The 22,763-nt window shown below is 38.5% G+C and overlaps 1 protein-coding gene across 1 annotated transcript in view; it reads left to right on the plus strand.

The window, feature by feature from the left end:
* Positions 1-22,763, plus strand: part of nxn (nucleoredoxin) — a 133,016-nt gene that overhangs the window by 64,372 nt on the left and 45,881 nt on the right. Inside the window, exon 2 of the mRNA XM_039757236.1 lies at positions 20,091-20,208. Coding sequence (XP_039613170.1) covers positions 20,091-20,208 — 118 coding nt within the window. The remainder of the gene's footprint in view (positions 1-20,090; positions 20,209-22,763) is intronic.

The raw sequence follows: 22,763 nt of genomic DNA on the forward strand, positions 1-22,763 counted from the left end.
ACAACAGTGATGTAACCCGAATTTTGGTGTAAGTCGAAACACACTCTAGCCTAAGTCACTTACCTATCTTAACACATTTGCAAAATCATAATCTAGAACATAAAAACACAAAATCTAAGCCTCAGAAAAAGGAAAAGGACATAAATATACTGTACTGTAGTAAAGGAAAAAATGAGTGTAAAAAAATCCTTACCTTTATTCCTTCTCATGTCTCAATTTTTGTGTAAAGTTTTTATGAGAGTGAGCGTTGTAAACTCGAAACGTTGTATGTTGAGACGTTGTAACCCGAGGACCCCCTGTAAATGTACTAAAATGTTCATGGCTTTGTGAGGGCATTTGTTTGCTAAGCAGGTTGCAGATATTCATTAAGAATGGCTTTATATAGTTAAAAGACAGGTTTGACTAGTTTATGAGTGGCACACCAAGCTGGCTGTGGCTTTCCAGAGCCTGGTGCCCAACCTCATGGTTGGGTTATCCTCCACGTGAAGTGTCCACGTTCTCAGCATATTTGTGTAGTAGTATTCCAAAGACACTGGCTTGCTCCCTTAGTCCAAAGACAAGCTTGTTAGTTTGACTGACATGACTGAATTCAGTAGCTCGGTTGTGTAATCCCTAAAAGCCAAGGTTAGATGTTGCCTGTAGTCCAATAAGACCAGGACAGGCTCTAGACCACCATAGTGCTGACTAAAAGAAAGAGTTATAATGAACCCCATGGGAAAGTATCTATATGAAATAAATGCTCATTAGTAATTCTAGGGATGGCTGAATTGCCACTAACACAATGAAATACTTTACCTGGCTTCCTACTATGCTACATTTCACAATTGCAACAGCTGTGGGTCTGAAATGAAATGAAACAGAAAGCTGCAGCTGCTGCCGGCAGTAGACCTTCCAGCTAAGATGGTAATGTGTAGAGAGGATGCCAAGCAGCTGTTTTCACTTACCCTACTGCGTAAATTCTGAAGGAGGGCTGTAAGAACTGTGGGTAGATTCTTCTTGACAGACTGGAATTCATTGTGTTAAATGAGCAGCTATGTTTCAACTGCAGAAAACCCAAGGTTCAATATTTTAGTTAAACATATGAATGTGTCATATACTCTGCCAAGCAAACATTTATTTTTACATGTGGTGCTTCACAAGATAACATAATGTTTTCAAAGCTGATTAATCCACTTCAGAGTCATGGGGCTGGATCCTGTCCCTCTGCTTGAGATGTACACAAAAGTGAATAATTTTGTACACTACAGTGAGACAGAATCCTTAACAGTGCCCACTTTCTTATGGGATGGTTTGGTTTTAGAGGTTCATGGTGGCTAATTTCTTAATTAGACGTCAACTTTGTTGTTCACTGAATCCGCTGTTCCAACAGTTCTTCTGTTTCTAAATTAATAACATAACTTTTCTATGAAATTCTGATTTTCATTTCTACTGTCATGACATTTACATGAGATGTACAACTTAAATTGCTTATACTGTTGAATTGTGCCGTGCTAAACAGTGATGTAAAGACCTAATTTGAGTCATCCATGTAATGTAGTGGGCAGACAGTCAGTTCAGCCAATTTACTGTATGTTAAAAAAAAATAATAAACTCTGTAAAGTTTTGTGCAATTGATAATTATGGAAAGCGGAATTATTTTGCACACTACAATGAGATGATGGGCACTGTTGAGGATTCTGTCGTAATGCAAGGATGGTTCTAGAGGTCCATTGGTTGCTGGAGATTTTGTTCCAATCAGTTTCTTAATTAAATGTCAATCTTGTTTCTTGAATCTTTTGTTCCAAATGCTCTGCTGTCTCTACATTAATAATAACATCACTTCTCTTTGAAATTCTGACCGTCATTACTGTAATCATGACATTTACTGCCCAGGAGTCTCTTTTATAGTTTACCTTTTTTGTTTTACTTTGCTTACTTCTCAAAAATTCTGTTTTCTTTATTTTTCATGGTTTCTTTTGATGAACCAAAAAGCAATTAACCTTGAGTTGCAAGCAACAAGAGAGACAACAGTTAATTAACTAAGCCGTGGTGCCATAGTCACCTGTATTTGTGTTTATCATTAAGCTGCAGCTTTTAAAAAAAATACATTCAACAAAATCGACAGACTGAAAGGCTTTAAACTTCCAGAATCCACTTTGATTTTCCTAATAAAGTAAAAATAGAGGGTGAAAGAAATTTTTAACAGGTGCTAGGAACAAAATATCTCATACAACAGCATTTTCCATAAACCAAAATAATTTGTTTCTATTTGAGAAATTGGTTAAAACAAAAGCCTGTGACCACTTCAGTCCTCGAGAACCAGGATTTACTAGCCTTCTTTAATGACATACTATCCAACAGGGGGCATAAGCATATTTGCAAAGAACAAGAAAATCGCCACCTTGGAGTTGTAAACATCCTAATGGTTTAGACAGATGCAGGGGGCCAAAAGTGTAAGAAAAGGAGAAGTGTGTTTAATAGATAAACAGTTCACTTACCTGGGTTTGAGGGTTACATTTCTGGGAAGCGGAGAACCCTGCGAGTGTGCCTGGTTGTTCTATGTTATAAAATCTGAGCGAGTATTGTTATTAACAGATACAGGTAATATTATTTTTTTTTCTGTTTCAGATTCCTCTTTTAATGAGAATTAGCCTCCTAGTCTGATATAAGGAGGGTCCATTTTGGGTAGTTTTAGAATTTCACGCAATATTGCTAAAAATGATAAATGAGTACTTGTAAACCACAGGATGTTAAATATAACTGTGCTGTTTCATGGTAATATCAGAGATTGGGCAGGAGGAGGACGTCACAAGCCGCTCAGATGGAACATAAAGTGTAGGCTGTCTCTCGGTCTGGGCTCTGTGCTTTTGCAAGGAATGCTGCGTCCTCTGTGTACTTTATTTAACTCTTCTCAGCTGGCCATTTTCCTGTTAGAGTGATGGCACTTGTTTTCATTCATTCCTTGAGTTTATTTTTGTATAGTGTTCTTCACTGAGTACAAGTCTAGGGCACTGTGGCAAGTTTTTCATCGAGCTTTCCGTGTAAGTTAGTTTTGCTTTGCAGAAATCCTTTTTCTCAACTCTCATTATCTCTATGTGGGCTTGCAAGGCTAATTGTAGTGATTTCCCCGCACTGGAATGATTGTCTGGTTTTTATTTTTATTTTTTTAAATATTTTATTTTTGAAAAGCAGAACATTGCAATTACATGCTACTCAATCAAACAAATAATGATAACAACAGAAAAAAAAACATATTTTCTTTCTAATTCAATTCAATTCAAGAACACAAAGAAAAAATAGAAATACAAAGAAAATAAAGCAAAACAAGATGCAGTTGGGTCAGATTAGAGTGATTTTTTGTTTCCATTAAATCATTTCAGTCAGGGAATTTTTTTTTGGCTCCTTTTCTTGTTAAAATATACTGTATGTTTTTGCATTTCTCCATTTCTAGGAAGGATACAGTTTTTTTTTTTCTGTTTTCATTTTTTTTTCTCAAAAATAGTGATTCTTTTGTTTAAAAATTTAAATAAATTGTGAATCGTTGATACATTTTTAAAAATTGAAGTTTCATTTTTTTGCCATATTGCCCAACCCTATTTTAAATTCCCAGTGACATCTTTAATTATTAGAGGTGTTGAAAAAATTCAGTACAGTATAGTATTGTAGTATTTTTATCATGCTGTATCATCAATAATCTGAGTTTTTTCATTTTTTTGGTGGAATGTATGGGGATATAGAAGCAATGTATATGCTTTCCATTGCTTCAAAATGCATTGCTTCTGTATTCCTTTAAGTCAGTATTCCCAAAGTTTGTGGTATCATGGTCCAGTTTTATAAATGCCAGTGTGTTTGCAACACTCCTAAGGGGTCCCAATCCATGAATTTAGTGCAATCGTCTCAGCAGGGGAAGTGGTGTGGTCCTTCTCAGTAAATCGAGCACAATCAACAAGGCAGGGTTTGGCATGAGGTTGGCCGCAATCCACTTGCGATGCTTCCACCGTGAATCGAGTGCATCATCGGAGCAATGGAGGGGGCAGGGTTTCATCTGGGGTCGGTCTTGGCCCTCAGGTTGGGAAATGTTGCTATTGTTGGCACATCAGTATCATTACAACCTCAGCTGTTAGTGCCCGTCACATTTGACTACTGTGTTTACTCACATTGTACAAACACTTCGCTCAATTCATCTTGGTTGGCCAAGGTTCATATCTACAACATGTAAATCTAACGTAAGCTGCAACAAAAGGCAAAACCAAAAAAATAACATAAACAACTGTAAAAGAAAAAAGAAGATGGCGTGGAACATCACAGGATGGTTTTCTCAGTATGGTTAATACATAACATCTAACAGTGTGTGAGAGCTGAACAGTTTTGAAAAATGTTTACTTATTTTTTGAAATTTTAACAAAAATTTTATAGTGAACACAGCTTCTTATTATCAATTTGTATGTGCATTACCTTCACAGTTTTTAAAACAAATTCATATATATTTAAATCATGTATTTAAAATTTGAAACATTCTGCTCTTAATTATTGGTTGATGACCATACTAGAAACATAGGCTTATCTCACAGCAACTCACTCAGAACTAAGGTTAATGCAATTCCATATATCCTCACTGTGCATAAAGTTGAGACACATGAAGTCCATTTTTCACAATTAAATAAAAAGATTTAAGTGAAATGAAGTCTTTTTTGTATTACTTGTAATAGATTTGTACACTTTTGTCTACATGAATATGTTTCTTATATTAAAACTATTCCAATTAAAAAAGGAAATAATAAATTGCAATATATTACTGAAGTGAATTGAAATACTTTGTATAATTTGTATAAATGTTTTCATATCCATAGTATTCATTTTAATACATCCAAGACAATTCCCATTCTAACTAGGTACAGTATTTCTTTATTTCTGTGTAAGTTTATAGTCATTCTAATAATTGCTAGCTTAAATTGTAAAATTAACAGACACATATAAAATGACGCTAGTCTTGCTTTTATTAGTGTCATGAAAAAAGAATTAGTAAAGAAAATGTAATGTAGCATTTTGAATGGTAAGTAAAAAAAAGACCTAGCACTTAATTGCACATCTTTTCAAAAGAATAACCGCCTCTAAATACTTCCCTGTAAGCATCTTCTAGCTTACTGTGTCTTTCTACTAAACATTTACCAATGCACTAACGGCAAATCACTTTAATGTTTCAGTGTTTAGGATGCACTCATTTCACTGCCTATTTTCAGATCACATTGCCCCAGATCTGACCAGGTCAGCCTTTAGATCTCTGGAAGTCATACATGTTGACACAATCTGTGGTCAATTTTCCTTTTAGGCCAACTTCCTGGGAGGGCTTCCCAGGGCTGAAAGACTTTTTTTTTTTATCATTGACAACTATATAAGCAGAAATCCCAAGGTCTTTAGAAGAGGATTTGTGGCCTTGAAGTTTGTTTTATATTGGGATGATTTTTCTTTCTAATATCCACAGATTGTTATTTTTTTCTTGGCCATATTGGCAGAGTACAGATGAAGAAGAATCACAGCTGTTACTGTATGTCACGTCAGAATTTCAAACATCTAAAAGATTAGTTAAAATGTACTTGCAGTTTAATATAGGTGTTGTAAGGGGCCCACAAAATAATGATCTACTCCATCAAAATCAACTGAATTCCAATGATAATGATTTTATCCAAGATCTTTGGATTATTTTAATGCAAAAATGATAACCATTATATTTTTTCTTTACCTGTTTTCGTTAATGTGTAAGTTAAAGTAATACAATTCAGAAGATTACCCAAATGAAATATACTGTGGCTTTTGTTCATTTGTTTTATTAGTGTTGCTACTTCACGCGCAGGGGCTGACTAGGGCATCCTTTGCGAGTTGTATGGAACAGCAAATCCAGTTCTGTCCTGTTAGTTGTATCTGAGCATCTAGCCACATTTTTTCAATTTAAAGTAAGAAATGTTTAAAAAAAATTTCACCTCACGCTATAAAGTAATTCCTGTATATTTTAGGCCAGGCTTCATTCCTTTAGGTTTCACTATTGTTCAGCACTTTCCAAAATCTTTTCTAAGGAGTCGTCAGAGAGGAGTGCAAATGACAATGCTGTCCTACCACAGTAGCTTGTGCCTTTTGACAGACTCCAGCAGCAGAAGCAAACCTTTCTTACTGCCCTGAGCAGCACTGTAATTTGAATTGCTGTGGTTTAAAGCAACTTGTGTTGCAGGGGGTTTGCTGTTCTGAAATGTGATCCCCTTGTTGTGTGAATTAAGGACGTCTGCCCTTGAGGGCTCAAAATGTCCTGCCAGCAATCATCCAAGAGCCTTTTCTGAAGCGGCTCTGAATCACACACAGCTGTTCAGAAGGCAGGGGCCAAGCGCCATAAAATGTGGCCTATTAAAACAACAAAGAGCTGTTTGTGTACTGCTGCGTCTTCATTTTCTTCGCCAGCAAATGTTTCCAAATGATCTTCTACTTCTTTATATATTATGAATCTTTTGCAGCCTCATTTTTATGCTATGAAAAAAAGATTTATGTTTTGTTGCAGCTTCATTCATGGATATTAAGATTCTTTTTTCTATTTCCAATGTAGACTTTTTTTTAAAGATTGTCTGCATATTTTATGTTATAAAAGGGAAATTTTGCAGTTTTCTGTGGCATTTTTACACATTGCCAGAATGTAAATTATCTTCAGTTTCTTTGATTAGTTAGTGCCAGGGAATATTTCCATGTAGCCATGTGCGCTTTCCTGTAAAAGAAAGACACTGTGATATCTTCCTTTCTAGTAATACTAAAATATTAAAACATTTTCTATATATTATAAAATAAATATTTACAATTATTTTTTTATTTTCTCTTACATAAATATTGTAAATATAGCAGAAAGACTTTTCAATATTCTGTCTCTTCAGTTTGTACATTAAGGTAGAGTTTTTTTGACTGATATCCATCTTCATTTTGGATTTGATAAATCCAAATCATCATTTCATAAAGACTCTTCTGGAATTAATTTCAGTTTTTATGCTATCAGTGCTGTTGGCTCTCAACTCCATGAAATTAGGTTCTAATCCTGTCTTGGTCGCCATCTGTGGGCTCTTCTGCTTGTGTCTTGCCGCATTCTGAACATGTGAGCACTACAGTAATTTGCTTCTGGGCAACTTCTCTCCAGTGTTGGTTTTTGTCTTGCGTCTAATGCTGCCAGGATAGGTTTAGCTCCCTGCAACACTAAAATTGAATGAAGTGAATTTCCTATTTAATTTTGTCATCAGTTTTGCAATGTGCAGATATCTTCCCAATGATATTCTAAATACTATTCTGTATGTACTGAATATGAAAACAAAAGTATTTCATTGTAGTGCTCTGCTTCAGCTTATTCAGTATAGATATATTTCTGTATGTTTTCAGGTTTTTAAATTTCATAAAAATGTGTTTATATTGTGTTATGAAAAATATTTCCGTCATATGCCACTCATTCCATGATAAGGTACTGTATACTTCATTAAATCCATTTATTTATTTGAACTGTCACATTATTTTTTCTCAGCTTTTTCTGTTGAGGGTCACAGTGGCAACATGCCATGATGTTGGAACGACCCAGCCAACCTATTCTCAGCAACAGTCTGGAGTATCTCCTGGGAAATTCTTAGTTGCTCCCAATCCAGCTAAAAGCTCCTTTCCCTCCAATGTGTGTTGGGTCAGCTCCCAATGAATCGTTGATGGTATACTCCTTGCGAGAGGCACTCAAAGGGCATCCTAATTACATGGCCAAACAATTTCAACTGTCCCATAGCAATCTGGAGAAGTAGCGGGGTTATTTCAACATCCTTCACCCTATCATGGAGAGCAAGCCCACCAGTAGTGTGTGAGAGTGTCCTTTAAGCTGCTGTTATTCATGATCTCATTCATTCAGTCACTACTGATTTAATTCATTTTAGGATAGTGTTTATTAGACTTTTTTTTTCTCGCTACCCCATTTTGCCTTCTTTGTTTTTTCAAGGCACAGAATCACTGCTGACAGTCATCCAGGGGTTGGGGTTAGTCTTGGTCTTCCCTTTCGAGAATCTCTGCTAACAGTCATCCTGGGGTGGAGGTTTCCTTCTTGGAAGATCACTGCCGCAGGTCATAACGGAGCAATGTTGTTTACTTAAACTGTCCACGATGACCCATCATGAGGCACTGTACACAACCCTTTCCCAATTAGTACCATCGTGAATCATGACTCTGTGCAACCCACATTCAGACAGGACGCAACACAAAATGGGTTATGGCCCATAGTTTAAGAACCTATGTTTTACAATATAATAACAACACACATTATCTATATATATATATATATATATATATATATATATATATATATATATATATATATATATATATATTCACTAAGGCAAGACACCCATGGAAAGGCAAGACAAAACGCACCGGAAGGGGAGTGTATTCACTAAGCTGCCGACAAGTAAGACACTTATGGTGCACGCAGGGAGGAGCCACGGCCACCAACTCCAAGACCATTGGATACGACGACAACTCGCAGAGGCACACCCACGAATTTGGGCGCGACGACACAGAAAGAACAGCGTCATTTATATTCGTCTGTCGTGGAAGCCTCATGTACTTCCGAGCCACCTTGATTGTTCATAGTGGCATGTTTCTCACGGAAGTGAGTCGCCATATGCAGCGTGTGAAACGGTTTGCGAGGGGTATCCCATGGAATCCTTAAAACAATCCTTTACAACTGAGGTTAAAACACAAAGTAAGCAATCTTTAAAAACCGACCTTTTGGTACACGCTACATACAGCAATTCGCATCCGCGACATACATGCGTCTTCTTCACTCACGGACAATTATATGTTGCTCTCTCCAGAGTTCCATCTTTTCATTCACTTTCTGTTGTATTCTCAAACCCTCCCTTTTTAGACAACTGTGTCTTTCCCGAAGTGTTCAACCATCAATAAATAATTATGCGGCGTTTGTTATGCAGCGGGTTCGCTATTGTGTTGTATTTTGCTCTCTCCAGAGTTCCATCTTTTCATTCGCTTACTGTTGTGTAGCAATGTTAGCATTTAATAATTATGCATGACATTGAGCGTGTGTCTACCCGGCGTGGGTAAACCGTTGAACCCCATTCGGGCTACAAACCGTGGAATTCCCACTAAGTGCGACTCATACGCTCCCACTGGTTGCGTCCCAATCCTTTGTACACACCCCCCTCCCAGCGCGCCGTGCACCCCCATCCCTCCGTCTGGCAGGAGAAGGCGCGAGGACGGTCTGCCGGTTTTCAGTCACGGACAATTGTGTGTTGGTTCGTTCCGTGCATTGTTACAATGTTTCTTTTCTTGCTGATTTATTACATTACCGATTTTTCAAATGTTAATTTTCTCCCTGTGCTTAAAAGTCATTAAAAAACCGGCCTGATTATGCGGCGTATGGTACGCCGCGGGTTGGCTAGTACTTTTTATTTATCTAGTGCCTTTCCCATACTAAGGGTGCTTAATATGATTATTATTATCTGAATCCTGTTTTTATAAAAGAGCAGGTAATAAATCTTCTGTATTATTTATTTCCAATCTAGAAAAAAAATATTTGAGTGTCTTCATTTTAAATACAAAACCAGCAGTAGTTGCAGCAGTAGTATTGTCATGTGTACACAGTACATTGAAATTCTTACTTGTATGTCCAACCAACATGCAACACAACACTACTGTCTGGCACCATGAAAAACAAAAATGTAGTAAAATATGTAACTTCATTTATTTAATTGAAAACACAAAACAGCTACTGTGATGTTGCCCTGAACCCATTTCCATACCACTTGCTCTTTGACGCTCTCAGTACCTAAAAACTTGAGAAATGTTCCAATATAATGGAAAGAAAGATTTCAAAGAGAAACTAAGGCTTAGTTATTTTAATCTTTCCTCATAACTCATCTGCTGTAGTCCTGGAATCAGTCTACTCTTGCCTGGCCTTTTTTCAAGTGCTTCTATGTCTTTTCTTCTATGATACTTACCATCAGAATGAAGTTTTCAGCACACGATTTTAGAGACAACATTGTTAACCCTGCTTAGTCCAAGTCAGTGTCATGGGTGTTTGGAGTCTATACCAGATGATCCAGGCACAAGACAAAAAGAGCCCTAGACTGGACACCAGCCCGCCACAAGTCCACTTCTACACACACATACATACTGTTTCTTGAGCAAACCAGGAGGCACCCACCAATCTGACACATACATTCGAAGGCACATGGGAGAAAAACTAGAATACCGAAAGGAAACGCAGGCAAAGAGAGAACATGCAAACTCCACACAGACAACAACCATATCTGAAAATTCTTATTAATTTTTAATACAGAGGCATAACTCCAAAATTACATAAAGCCAGGCCTCATAATGTACATGAAGGTCAGCTTCCATGAGTCAATAAAAGAAGGTGGTTGTGACTCCAACAGCTAGGCTGGGAACTGTGTTGCAGGAAGGAGATTCGGATATGATTAGCACTGTAAATAGTTGTGTCATATAATAACATAGCTTTAATAAAGAAAAAAATCTTTAATAATAGGACAAGTCAGGCAATATGCTGTAGAGTTTTGGATTTTGGACTTCAAACCCTGAGGTTGTGGGTTCAAATCCCACTAATGACACCATATGTGACCATGAGCTATTCACTTCACTTGCCTGTGCTTCAGTTAGAAAAACTAAAGAAATGTAACCAATTGTATCTCAAATGTTGTAAATCGCCTTGAATAAAGACGTCAGCCAAGTAAGCAAATAAATAAAAAAATAAAAAATAAGTAAAGAATTGGTCACACTTACCAAATTCTGTATTATCAGTGGATGTATGGTCCAAAGGTTGCTCCATGTCTCCCACAAAAATAGCGACATGGAGTTTCAGTGATGCCACTTTTAATGTCTTACATTCATAGTCCTGTTTTCACCAATGACATACAATATAACACAGCAGAAGAAAAAAAAAGTTATAAGAACATGGAGGAGATTGGGAAAGGGTGCAGTTCATGTAATCTTAAAACAACTGATGCATTTATTAATGGTAATTGGGTCTAAGTAGCATATTTATTTCACAAATTATAAGCATTCTTATCAATGTGCTCCCTTGGCTATTAGTCTAAAATAAGCTGCAGATTCAGCCTATAACCCCAATTTTTTATTGTGAATTGCCTGTGGTGTCCAGCAACTGAGCAGGATAAATTACAGCCCATAGTGTTTCTAGGCAACTACTCGCCTTCACGGCTGAAACTGCGCCAGCAAGTGAAGGCCTATGGTATGCTGTGACTCGCTTTGTTTTGTGTAGTACATACAATTCCATTTCACCCACCTACTTTAAAATACTGATTATCATTATACTCCAAAAGAATAGCTTCATTTACCTGCTCTTTCTATTCATAACAAAAAGCGAATGAGAAACAAATTTGTCAGTCAAATGAAATAAAGAAAACTGGCAACTGGTTAAATACGCCTCCACATAAATTATCAATGTGTAATCATTTAGAAGATAGAAAACTGTGTCTACAAATGTTTTAGGTAAGAGAGCAGAAAGTGAAAAGCAGTTTGTTTCACAATTGTAAATGACATGTAGATACAGTAGCACAAAAAACGGAGGGATGGAACAAGGTTGCTGGCAGTTCAGTAAAATACACAAGTAGTCCTCCATTTTCACAATGGAATAAAAAACAGTTTTACAAGCAGAATTATTTTTCAGTATATTTTATAGATAATCTTTTGAAAGGTTTTATTTTGGTAGGCTATAAAAAAATAACGTAAATATTTTGGGCATTGTACTACTGTGTCTTTAAACATATTAAGAATTTGATTTGGTTCTACTGTCCATATATCTCTCCTTCTGTTTTCTTAGATTTATGTGCTAGAACAATAGCTGGACATGCCATTTTAAAAGATTAAAAATCCTTTCCTTTTTGAGGGATGGATCAGCATCCCAGTCGGGATGGACCCTGCTCCCTTGTCCAGTCAGGATGCCGTGATAAAAGAAAGTCAGCAAGGGAACTGTGACACTCCCCTTCCATGCCAGGATGTGGTTACGGAAGGGTGGTGTAGCTGCAGCTACACTGAGGCTGGCCTCCCAGCAGCCACAGAAGGACACACTGGAGAGGTTTTGATGTCTGCCTGCTATGGATGGCAGCATCCTATCTGATAAGCCCCATTAGACATACCTTTAGGGCAGCATGGGAGTTGTGGTGCCATGGAGCTGCCCTTTAGGGTTGTGTGTGGACTGCCATGGAGAGCTGTCAGATACTGATTACATAAGAACCATTGTAGTGCTTCCCGGCTGCCCTGGAAGAACTCTCAGGTCAAGTTTCTAAAGAGAGCCCTCCACTTGACCTGGCAAGTTGGAGTTGGGATAGGAGCTGGACAACATTTACCTGGGAAGAGTGGAGGAGAAAACAGGATTGGAAAGGACTGAATTGTGTACTACTGAGGTACTGTGTATCAATAGAATAACCTTTGGTTGAACCCGGGACTGACCTTGTGTGGTTGTGCCTAGAGTTTTGGGTGTGGTTCCCCCTCAAGTTGATCTCCATCATTAATGTGCAAGTCAGGGTTTCACTCTGTTGTAGACTGAAAGTGCACACACATTTAGGCTGGACATCATCACCGGATTTCAAAGGTTAAAACACTGTTTCTCTGTTATTTGTATTCTTCTTGTCTTTTACATGTTTTCTTTGATCCTTTTGCAGATGCTCGGTAATGCAGCTCATCTCTATCTCTGTAACATTAACCACTTTCTTAAATAAAATAAGCAACTATCCACATTATTTCCTAATGGAAAAGCATTCTGTTCTCTGCATTCATAAAGAGTTTGATTGCATTACCTGTACTGAATGGCAGGAACTCGTGCGGTATAAACCGGCATGCTGCAGATCCTATTGATTAAATCCTCAAAATGTATTCGTTGTTTTTTTTACTTATGTGGTTCTTTTATGTTGAGGCTCAGCTATTGAATTGAGCTGCAAACACAGTCATCTCTAAAGAGTCCTTAGCCAGTACCAGCTCTAGACCTAATGTCATTCATCTATCATGAGTCCCTTTCAAACTCCATCAAGGGAGGATCACACAGCAAGATTAATATAGATGGATGGATTTTAACAGTGAAATGGTTTTTAACTTGTCCCTGTGTGACATATATGTACACACCAAGGAGCTGGTGGTGGATTTTAGGAGGCCCAGGCACCTCATGGACCCCGTGGTCATCAGAAGTGACTGTGTGCAGAGGGCGCAGACCTATAAATACCTGGGAGTGCAGCTGGATGATAAATTGGACTGGACTGCCAATACTGATGCTCTGTGTAAGAAAGGACAGAGCCGACTATACTTCCTTAGAAGGCTGGCGTCCTTCAACATCTACAGTAAGATGCTGCAGATGTTCTATCAGACGGTTGTAGTGAGCACCCTCTTCTACGCAGTGGTGTGCTGGGGAGGCAGCATAAAGAAGAGGGACGCCTCATGCCTGGACAAACTGGTGAGGAAGGCAGGCTCTATTGTAGACACAGAGCTGGACAGTTTGACATCCGTGGCAGAGCAACGGGCACATAGCAGGCACCTGTCAATCATGGAGAATCCACTGCATCCACTGAACAGGATCATCTCCAGACAGAGGAGCAGCTTCAGCGACAGACTGCTGTCACCGTCCTGCTCCACTGACAGACTGAGGAGATCGTTCCTCCCCCACACCATGCGACTCTTCAATTCCATGTGGGGGGGGTAAACGTTAAAATTATACAAAATTATTGTCGGTCTGTTATACCTTCATTGTTATCACTCTTTAATTTAATATTGTTCCTTATCAGTATGCTGCTGCTGGAGTATGTGAATTTCCCCTTGGGATTAATAAAGTATCTTATCTATCTATCTATCTATCTATCTATCTATCTATCTATCTATCTATCTATCTATCTATCTATCTATCTATCTATCTATCTATCTATCTATCTATCTCTCTATCTATCTCTCTATCCATCCATCCATCATGATAGCCAAAAACAGAACATTATTCATTACTGAACATGCTTAATTTTGTTCACCTTTCACAATCACTGGGACCTGTCAGTGTAGCTTCAGATCCATCACATGGGAAAAACACACACATTCCCACTTATACAAGGCCAAAGTTGGACTCCCCATCAATGGTACATGGGTTGTATGGTGGGGATCACTGGACCCCATGACTAAAGAATCCAAACCACTGGAGCTGAAAGACAAGACAACTGCAGCAACCACAGCACTGCTGTAACACCCAAAAAGAAGCCATTCATTGTCTAAAATCAATGTTACTTGAATGTTATATAATGATACATAATGGTAGTGATGAGCCTGCTTTTCAGGGCATGGACCACTTAAGCCTTTCAAAGTTCTTGGAGGGGAAAAAAAAGCTTATCTCCATCAATAAACATACAAGTCAGGGTCTTGCTCTGTTGTAGATAAATGATATACACACACATTCAGGCTGGACATCATCACCAAAGTTCAAAGGTGAAAATACAGTTTCTCTCTTATACAGACATAACCAAAATGAAAACACTCATTGTTTAAAATCAAGAGTTGCTTGAATGTTTACTCATTTATTTTGGTTGAACTGAAATAACAAATAGGCCATAGTGTGTCTACATTTTAGTTTAAGTCATCTGCTGCATTCACGTGCTGTTGGGCAGATGGGGAATATCAGCATACCGGTGGGAAATTTACTGTGAATTACTTAAGTAGGAGCTCACAGTTTGGATCAAACAGTGTTAGCTAAAGTCTCCAAGTTAGGATATAATGTTGACCTTTTATCTCAGATCAAAGTACAAAAAACACATATCCTGGTTAGCTAGATATGGCATTTTTAGCGTTGAATTGTATTTGGAGCCATACAAAATTATTTTAATGTGTTTAGCTTGAAGTTTATTTTCACACCAAAAAAATTAAAGCTTATCTTTAATCATTTTTTTTTTTGTGGACCAAATAGCACAGCAACAGCTTTTTCACATTTCTTCCTAGTATTTGACCGGAAATTCACATGAAATCAACAAATTGAAGTGGGAACTGGAAAAATGATGCCAAAAAATGCAGCCAAATTAAGGAGGTGCTTTTATAACGGAAGGAGCAGGCTTGTTAAGAGTTGTGAAAATGATTAGGTTGATTTTGTCAAAAACCTTCAGGTTAGGTTTTAATTTATAATATAGTAGTCGTCTCTATGTGGTGCGTAGCACAGAATAAATGCACTGCATTTTTCGAAAGAAATCTGATTTATTTATTACAATTCCCTTGTGGTTTTAGAGAGAGAAGGCACCGATGGAACCAATATATTTTCACTTTGTTTTCATTTACATACCTTCTCTACAGGTTATAGATTCTTTAGTTGTATGCTATAGATTTCTTTCCAAGTTTGGTTTTTGTTATTATCTGCTCTAAGTTAACAGCTAGCAAAAAAAGGTGCCCAGGACTGTATAAAGTTGATTTCTAACATCTTGTTGTCTTGCTACTAGTTTACTGTAGGTTGGTTCATTGTGCAAAATGTATTGTAGTACATATTATCCCAGTCATAACATATTAATCAGCAGACATTGTTCCAATTTTGTAAAGCAAGGAGTTTTTATTGCTGGCTTTTCTAAAATCTTGAGTCTGCCGGAAAAAGGCCTGGTTTTAGAGCTCATGTGTGTCTGTTTAACATCATAAATTAAAACATACTCCATAAATGACAAAAGGGATGTAAAACTGGTGTAAAATTGATGTTCACAGTTCAGGGTTGTCATAAATCAGACAGTTAAAGGGCACGTGACCCCCCATATATTAGCAAAGGCCTTGTAAGTAAGTGCTCGAATACCAGAAACAGGTAATATGGGCCTTAATGGCTTTATAAAAGCAGAGAGCTGTTTGGCTTTTTGGGTCGTAGACCCTGATGCACCGATCTCACTAATTTCAGGGTCATCCTTTTTTATTCAGTCAGATATCCAGAGATATTCTGTCTGCTTTGCAGTTGCCCTAGATATTGTGTTTTTTTGTGAAAATTAGCCCCATTTGACTTAAGAACGTTAGTAATGTAGCCAGCTGATGTCTTCTATGCTGGTGGAAATGAATGCATCTGTTGCTTCCAATGAGAAACGAGAGTTCCCCAGTATGACATGAATGGCTTTCCCATTGGGTCAGTAGTGGGATAATGTGGAGATAACTTTATAAACTGAATTACCTGTGTTGTGACATTGCAACACTGGCCTCTTACCTCACTTGGTTATACAGTGCCTATAAAAAGTTTTCACCACCAAATATTTTACATTTTATTTTTATGCAACATTGAGTCACAGTGGATTTATTTTGGCTTTTCTGACACTGATTAACAGTTTCAATATGAAAACAGATCATTGCAACTTGATCTAAATTCATTACCAATATAAAACACAAAATAATTCACCCCCTTTAATATGACACACCTTTGTCAGGACTGTTGTATCCAACTGGTTGTAGACATAATTTGTTCAATGGAGATAATCTTTGTGGGGTTTCAGTTAATTGTAGTTGAAAAGCACCTTATCTGGAAGGTCCAACTTGTGGTGAGTCAGTATGGTAGCCTGACCTACACAATAAAGACAAAGGAACACTCCGAGCTACTCTGTGAAAAGGCGATTGAAAAAGCACAAGTCAGTGGATGGATGATCCAAGTCACAGAATATACCTTGAAGTCCAGTTCAGTAAATCATTAATGAATTGAGTATGGCACAACTATAAATCTGCCAACAGCAACCCATCCACAAAAACTCAGTGATCATGCAAAAAGAACACTAGCAAGGGAGATCACCAAGAGGTAACTCTTCATGAGTTGCAAGCTGCAGTGGCTGAGGTCGGAAAGACTGTGCAGACATCAACATCACCTGCATGCTTCTCCAGTTGCAGCTTTATGGGAGAGGGACAAAGAGAAAAAATCAAAATGACATCTCAGCTGGAGTTTGCCACATGCCACCTGGGAAACTCTGAAGTCAAATGGAAGAAGGTTCTTTGGTCTGATGAGATCAAAATTGAGCTTTTTGAAGCAAACACTGCACATTATAAAGAACACATTGCACATTCTGTGAACCGTGGTGGTGGTGGCAGCATCATGACATGGGGATGCTTTTCTGTAGCAGGGTCTTGGAAGAATTGTCAGGGTAGAGGATAAAATGAATGCAGCATAATGCAGGGAAATCCTGGAAAAAATCCTGATGCAGTCTATATGAAACCTGCGACTTGGAAAAAGATTTGTTTTCCAGCATGACAATGACACCCAGCACAAGGCTGTACTGTATCTGTAAATGGATTAAAACCAACAATGCTGGAGATCTCAGTCCAATTTAGAATTTTTGGGTTGGACTTGAAAATGGCTGGTTACTCAAAATCCCCATGCTGCCTGACAGAGCTTGAATACTTTTGCAAAGAAGAATGGGAGAAATGTTAGTAGATGTGCAAAACTGGTAGAGACCTGTGCACACAGAATCAAGGCTGTCATGGCCGCCAATGGTGCATGTATTAAATACTGACCGGGGAGGGAGGGGTGAATACTTAAGTGATCAATTATTTTGTGTTTTATATTTGTAATTAATTTAGATTGCTTTGCAGAGATCTGTTTTCACTTTGACATTAAAGAATCTGTTTCCATTGACCAATGACAAAAAGGCCAAATTAAATCCACTTTAATTCAGTATTGTATAACAATACAATGTGAAAGCTTCTGAGAGGTGAATACTTTTTATAGGCACTGTAAAAATAAAAAGAAATAAAAGTCAGTTCAGCCACAAATTGCATTTTATGTCATAGTATATTTAGAGCCTTGTAGTACCTGCTTAATGCACTTCCTTTGTATTTTAGAACCAATGTTTCATTTGCCTTTTGTGCAGATCCAACTGCGATTCGACTTTGCATTTTTAATAAAATTCTGATCATAAATGTTTATGAACTGAACAAACTCAAAAGCTGCAATATTACAGCTGGTATCTCAGAACACTTCCATAACACATGAAAGCAACATAAGAGTGCACCACCCACACCCAGGCAAAGTCTTTAGACTTCAGGAGGCACACCACACAGCTTGTTCTCAGTGCTGGGCCATGCACAGATATGCTTTTGTTTTTTTCTGCTATAACATTTGCAACATTGAATTCCCAGTCATCCTACCCACTGTCACAAATGGGTTCAAGAATGTTCATTCCATTCCTCATTACGTGTAGAAATTAAATCCTGCTAACAAGCAGATATAAAATTGTAGATGTTTTATATTTCAAGCTATATTTATTCTCTGTTTCACTGGTCACGTTTAAAATGCTGGACTAAATCTCTGCCCTCTGTTTGTTCTCCTCCTGGTTTCTGGCTTATCGATGGCCATTCCACCAAATACATGTAATACATGTGTGCATTGTGAATCAGTAGGGAGCAATGCAGTACCCCCAGGTACAACCACACAGACAAAAGTCCTGGGTACAAATGCAAGATTTATTGACAACAATACCTTACAAATGCTTCTTAGTCACGACATAAACACAAATATTCTCTTCTCTTTCTGTCTTATTTATTTTTCCACTCCTCCCAGACAAGATTTGTCCTTCCTCCAGCCAACCCCAACCTGCCTTGATGAGGTTGAACAGCCTCTTTTATCTTTGACCCGGGGGTACTTCTGGTGCTAGGGCATATCCCATTGGAAGTACTTCCAGGTCAAATACAAGCCCCACAAAGTAGGAATCACAGATCCCTGCAGCACCTGCTGGCGGCACTCACAAAACCCGACAAGACTGCCCTATGGGACTGCAGTTCCTAGCATGCTTTGCAGATGTCTAAAGAGGTAACATTGCCCCAGGATGCTGTCACCTAGTCTGTTGGGGGAGCATGTACCTCTGCCAGGTTGTCTCCCTCTGTCCTTCTATAACAACTGTCATCTTGCTCGAGTAAGGGTCTTCATTCTGTCTGTGCCAGGTTGCCAACATGCCTACCTGCATATTGCCATCTTTTGTTGATCTTCTGGCAAGGGAATGGAAAATTCTGCCCACTAGCTGCCATGGCCTTCTGGCCAGGTAAACGATCAAAACCCACCCTGACCGGGATGCCAGTCCATGCATGCCATTTATCACAGCATACATTAGGCACCAGCCAGTTGCAATAATCCCATGTTCATAAAGGTGTATTAATACAAGCCACGCAGCAACATTCTCAGCATTAATGTGTGCATATTGTCCAGAAGTACCCATGTGCAGACAATTCTAAAACATTAATTTGCCCAGCTTTGGATCACTATGTGAGTCAGAATAAACAGATAATTGACTTGCATTGTTCAACAAGCCTGAAATGGGTGGGTCTAATGAAATGTTAGTAAATAGTAGGCATGGGCCAGTAGATGAAAAGGAAGCAGCCTACAATGCAAGCTTCACTTTAGCTGAATGTGATTAATTGCATGGACTGAAATCGATTATCGAGCTTTTCCTGTTATTAAGGGTCATGCCAGTATGTCTCTCAGCAACGTTGAAGAACTAGGACTAATGTATTCTAAATAGGCTCTACGGCTGTGCATCTGGATTGTAGTCGGCAGACATTGTGTCCCCTAAGGTGCCGTTTTGGTGGCTGCTTTAAGAACATTCAATTCATTTAAATTATTTAAAGCAGATCCCTACTGGCAGGGTCACAGTGATGTAAAAGCACATCGAATGAGAAAAGGTGAAACGTTAATATAAAGCATTGTTGGTACAAAGAGAGGTCAGTATAGTAATAGTTGCCATTACTTGATGAAGATTTCTGGTGGCTTCTATCTACCCTTTACACTTAACTCTGACCATCCATCTGTTCATTTTCTAACCTTCTTATGCACCTCAGGATTGCAGGAAGTTACTGCCTATTCCAGTAGTGTTGGGCACAATGCAGGATATGGCACCGGACACACTTACACATTCACCAAGATTATCCTGATGTGCACTACTTTGGGATGTGGGAGGAAAGCCTGCACAAAAATAGGGAGAATGTGCACATTCAACCGCAACAGTGAAGCATTCCGTCACAAGAAAACAAAATGTATGTCTTATTAATGTACCACTGCCTCCAAGTGATTTAAATTTCCACTTTTATATTTTGTTTCTTATGTGTTTTATTCACAGATGAAATTGTGGAACAAATACAAGGTGACCAGCATCCCATCTCTAGTGTTTATTGACGTCACTACAGGGAAGGTTGTCTGTCGGAATGGCTTACTAGTGGTCCGGGATGACCCTGACGGTGGGTGACAGCTATTTTTACCTGTTTTTTTTTGTTTTTTTTTTGTCATTCCAGTATAGATTTTTGGCAACAAAATTTGTACACAAGGCAGAGTGTTTTTATATGTCAGGTGACAGACTTGGTTCAGAGGAGATAAAGAACATGGAACTTTGTTTACAATTGAAAACATTTAAATTTAAAGAAACTGCAGAACACACCTTTTTTTTCTTTTCTTTTTTTTTTGTTGTTAATGTGTTGCTTCACAGTACATTTGTTTCACACACATTCCCAAACACTGTTTGCTCGCTTCACCTTCATTGCTAGTTCCAACCCAGCATGACAACTTGCCTGCAAACGTCTGTAGTGTGAAAAGCAGCCACCCAAGTTAAAGAATGTTATTCTTAGTTTTGCACGCACTCACTCAAGTGCAATCTGCTGTTATTTTTTTTTTATCACTTCTCCTTTTAGAAATGTTAAGTCTGACACTGTTGATTATTTCTGCCATTTTCTACGCCATCATAGTGACCTGTTGGCAACATATTTATTATAGCTTTGAACAATGCAAAATGTTAATTATATTCATTATGCACTATTGGCTTTCTTTGTTTAAGATGCTTCTTTTAACTCCTTATTTTCTGTAATCATTCCTATGACAAGGAGATAAAATGTCAAAAATAGAAAGCCTAAGACTACTGTGGGAGTTACAAGTAAAGAATTGTATTGGAGAAAGGCTGCCACATTTTGACAGTTAGCTTTGTTGACCTTCGTTGAGTACATTTTATTTTATTTTTTTTTTTAGTTTCAGATAAAAAAGACATCCCTCAACTACTGTGTCATAATGTGTTACATGAAATTCTTCAGGGTGAGCGGGATTAGATGGCAGGCTAGCAAGGTATGAGTTACCCATGTTAGACTCAATGTTAGGCAAAGGGGTTCTAAAGGGAGTGGTGAGCGGATAAGACAGCAGGTCCTGTACAGTCAAGGCCACTGGGAAAGAATGCATTATTAAGAGACTGTTAGTTTACTTTTCAGTTAGCGTCTGGGTATGTAAATGTAAGGCATAGAAAGAGACTTAGATAGAGGGGGGCGTTTGCTTTTTGTGTATGCCGAGTATTTAAAGTGGCAGCCTTACCACATGCACTACAGAACGGGTCATCCACCTAAAGCTAAGCATTTTCGGGTCCTGCCACTACTTGAATAGGAGACCAACCAGGAAAAGCATGGTTTGCTGCTGGAAGAGGTGCTGGAGAGGCCAGCAGGGGGTGTTTACCCTGTGGTCTGAATGTTGATCCCAGTGCAGTGATGCGAATGCTGTGCTGTAAAAATGGGGATGTCCTTCGGGTGAGATGTAAAACTGAGGTCCGGCTAACTGCGGACATTAAAGATCCCTAGTCATCCTTCGTAAAGAATAGGGTGTATCCTAATGTCCTGGCTAAACTGCCCACCACAGTCTAGTCATTCTGGCCCCCTGATCATCCCCTGTCTCTAATTGGCTACCTATCTCTCACCTCTTCACCACCTAACAGCTAACTTGTGGTAAGCGTACTGGCGCAAAATGGCTACCATCGCATCAGCAAACCAATGAACTGGTTATTAACTCTTGCTGCACCAAAGAGCCTGTCTCCGGTTACTATTCAATGAGTGGATGTAGAGATGGTCCACATCTTCAAGGACTTGAGGGTCCCATTATTGACAGGTTGGACTGGTCTTGTAGCACAGAGGAACTATATAAGTAAGAGCAGAGCAGGCTCCTTTTCTTTAGGCGATTGCATTCCTTCCTTTAATGTGGGAAGTGACATCCTTCACCTCTTTTAGGGTTAGGCTAGGGTTACTGGACGATGAATGCACCGGTACAACTGAAGGCCAGAGATTTTCTACACTGTCATATCCTGGGCTGGTAACATCACTTCAAGACAGGCCCACTAAATCAACAGGCTAATTAAAAGGACAAGCTCAGTTATAGGACACACCCTGGACACCCTGTAGGTCGTAGTGAAGAAGAGAATTAAAGTAAAACTGAGTGCCATTATGAACAATGCTGAACATCCTCTCTCTGAAACACTAACACTGAGGACTTTCAGCCAACAAATTATTCAGCAGAAGTGTGCCAAGAAACACTACAGGGGCTCCTTTATACCAACACCAACATATCTATGCATAATGCCTCACTGTGACTGTGACTTCTTAGTCAAATGTTTTGTTTCTTTTTAATTTTCTTGCTTTATAGTCATTCTGGTGTGTGTTCAGACCATAGCGTGTGTGTATATCTGTCTATCTGGATGCTGTACACTAGTTGAAGTGGCTCCTCACACACTATGCAAAGCACTATGAGTAGTGAGAGAATGTATTTAAATGTAAAGAATTATTATTATTAAATTGTTGCAATAGTAAGATGTATGTAGAATAATTAAGTATTTAATATCTTTAAAATCACTTATTAATTCGCCATTTTTCAAACCTGCTTAATCAAGGTGGTGCAGTTAGCAGCACTTTAGCTTCATAGATCCAGAGTCCTTGGTTTAAATCATGTGTCTACTCTCTGACCATGTGGAGTTTACACATTCTCCACATGTCAG

The sequence above is a fragment of the Polypterus senegalus genome, chromosome 6, assembly GCF_016835505.1.
Source record: "Polypterus senegalus isolate Bchr_013 chromosome 6, ASM1683550v1, whole genome shotgun sequence".
Classification (NCBI taxonomy): domain Eukaryota; kingdom Metazoa; phylum Chordata; class Cladistia; order Polypteriformes; family Polypteridae; genus Polypterus; species Polypterus senegalus.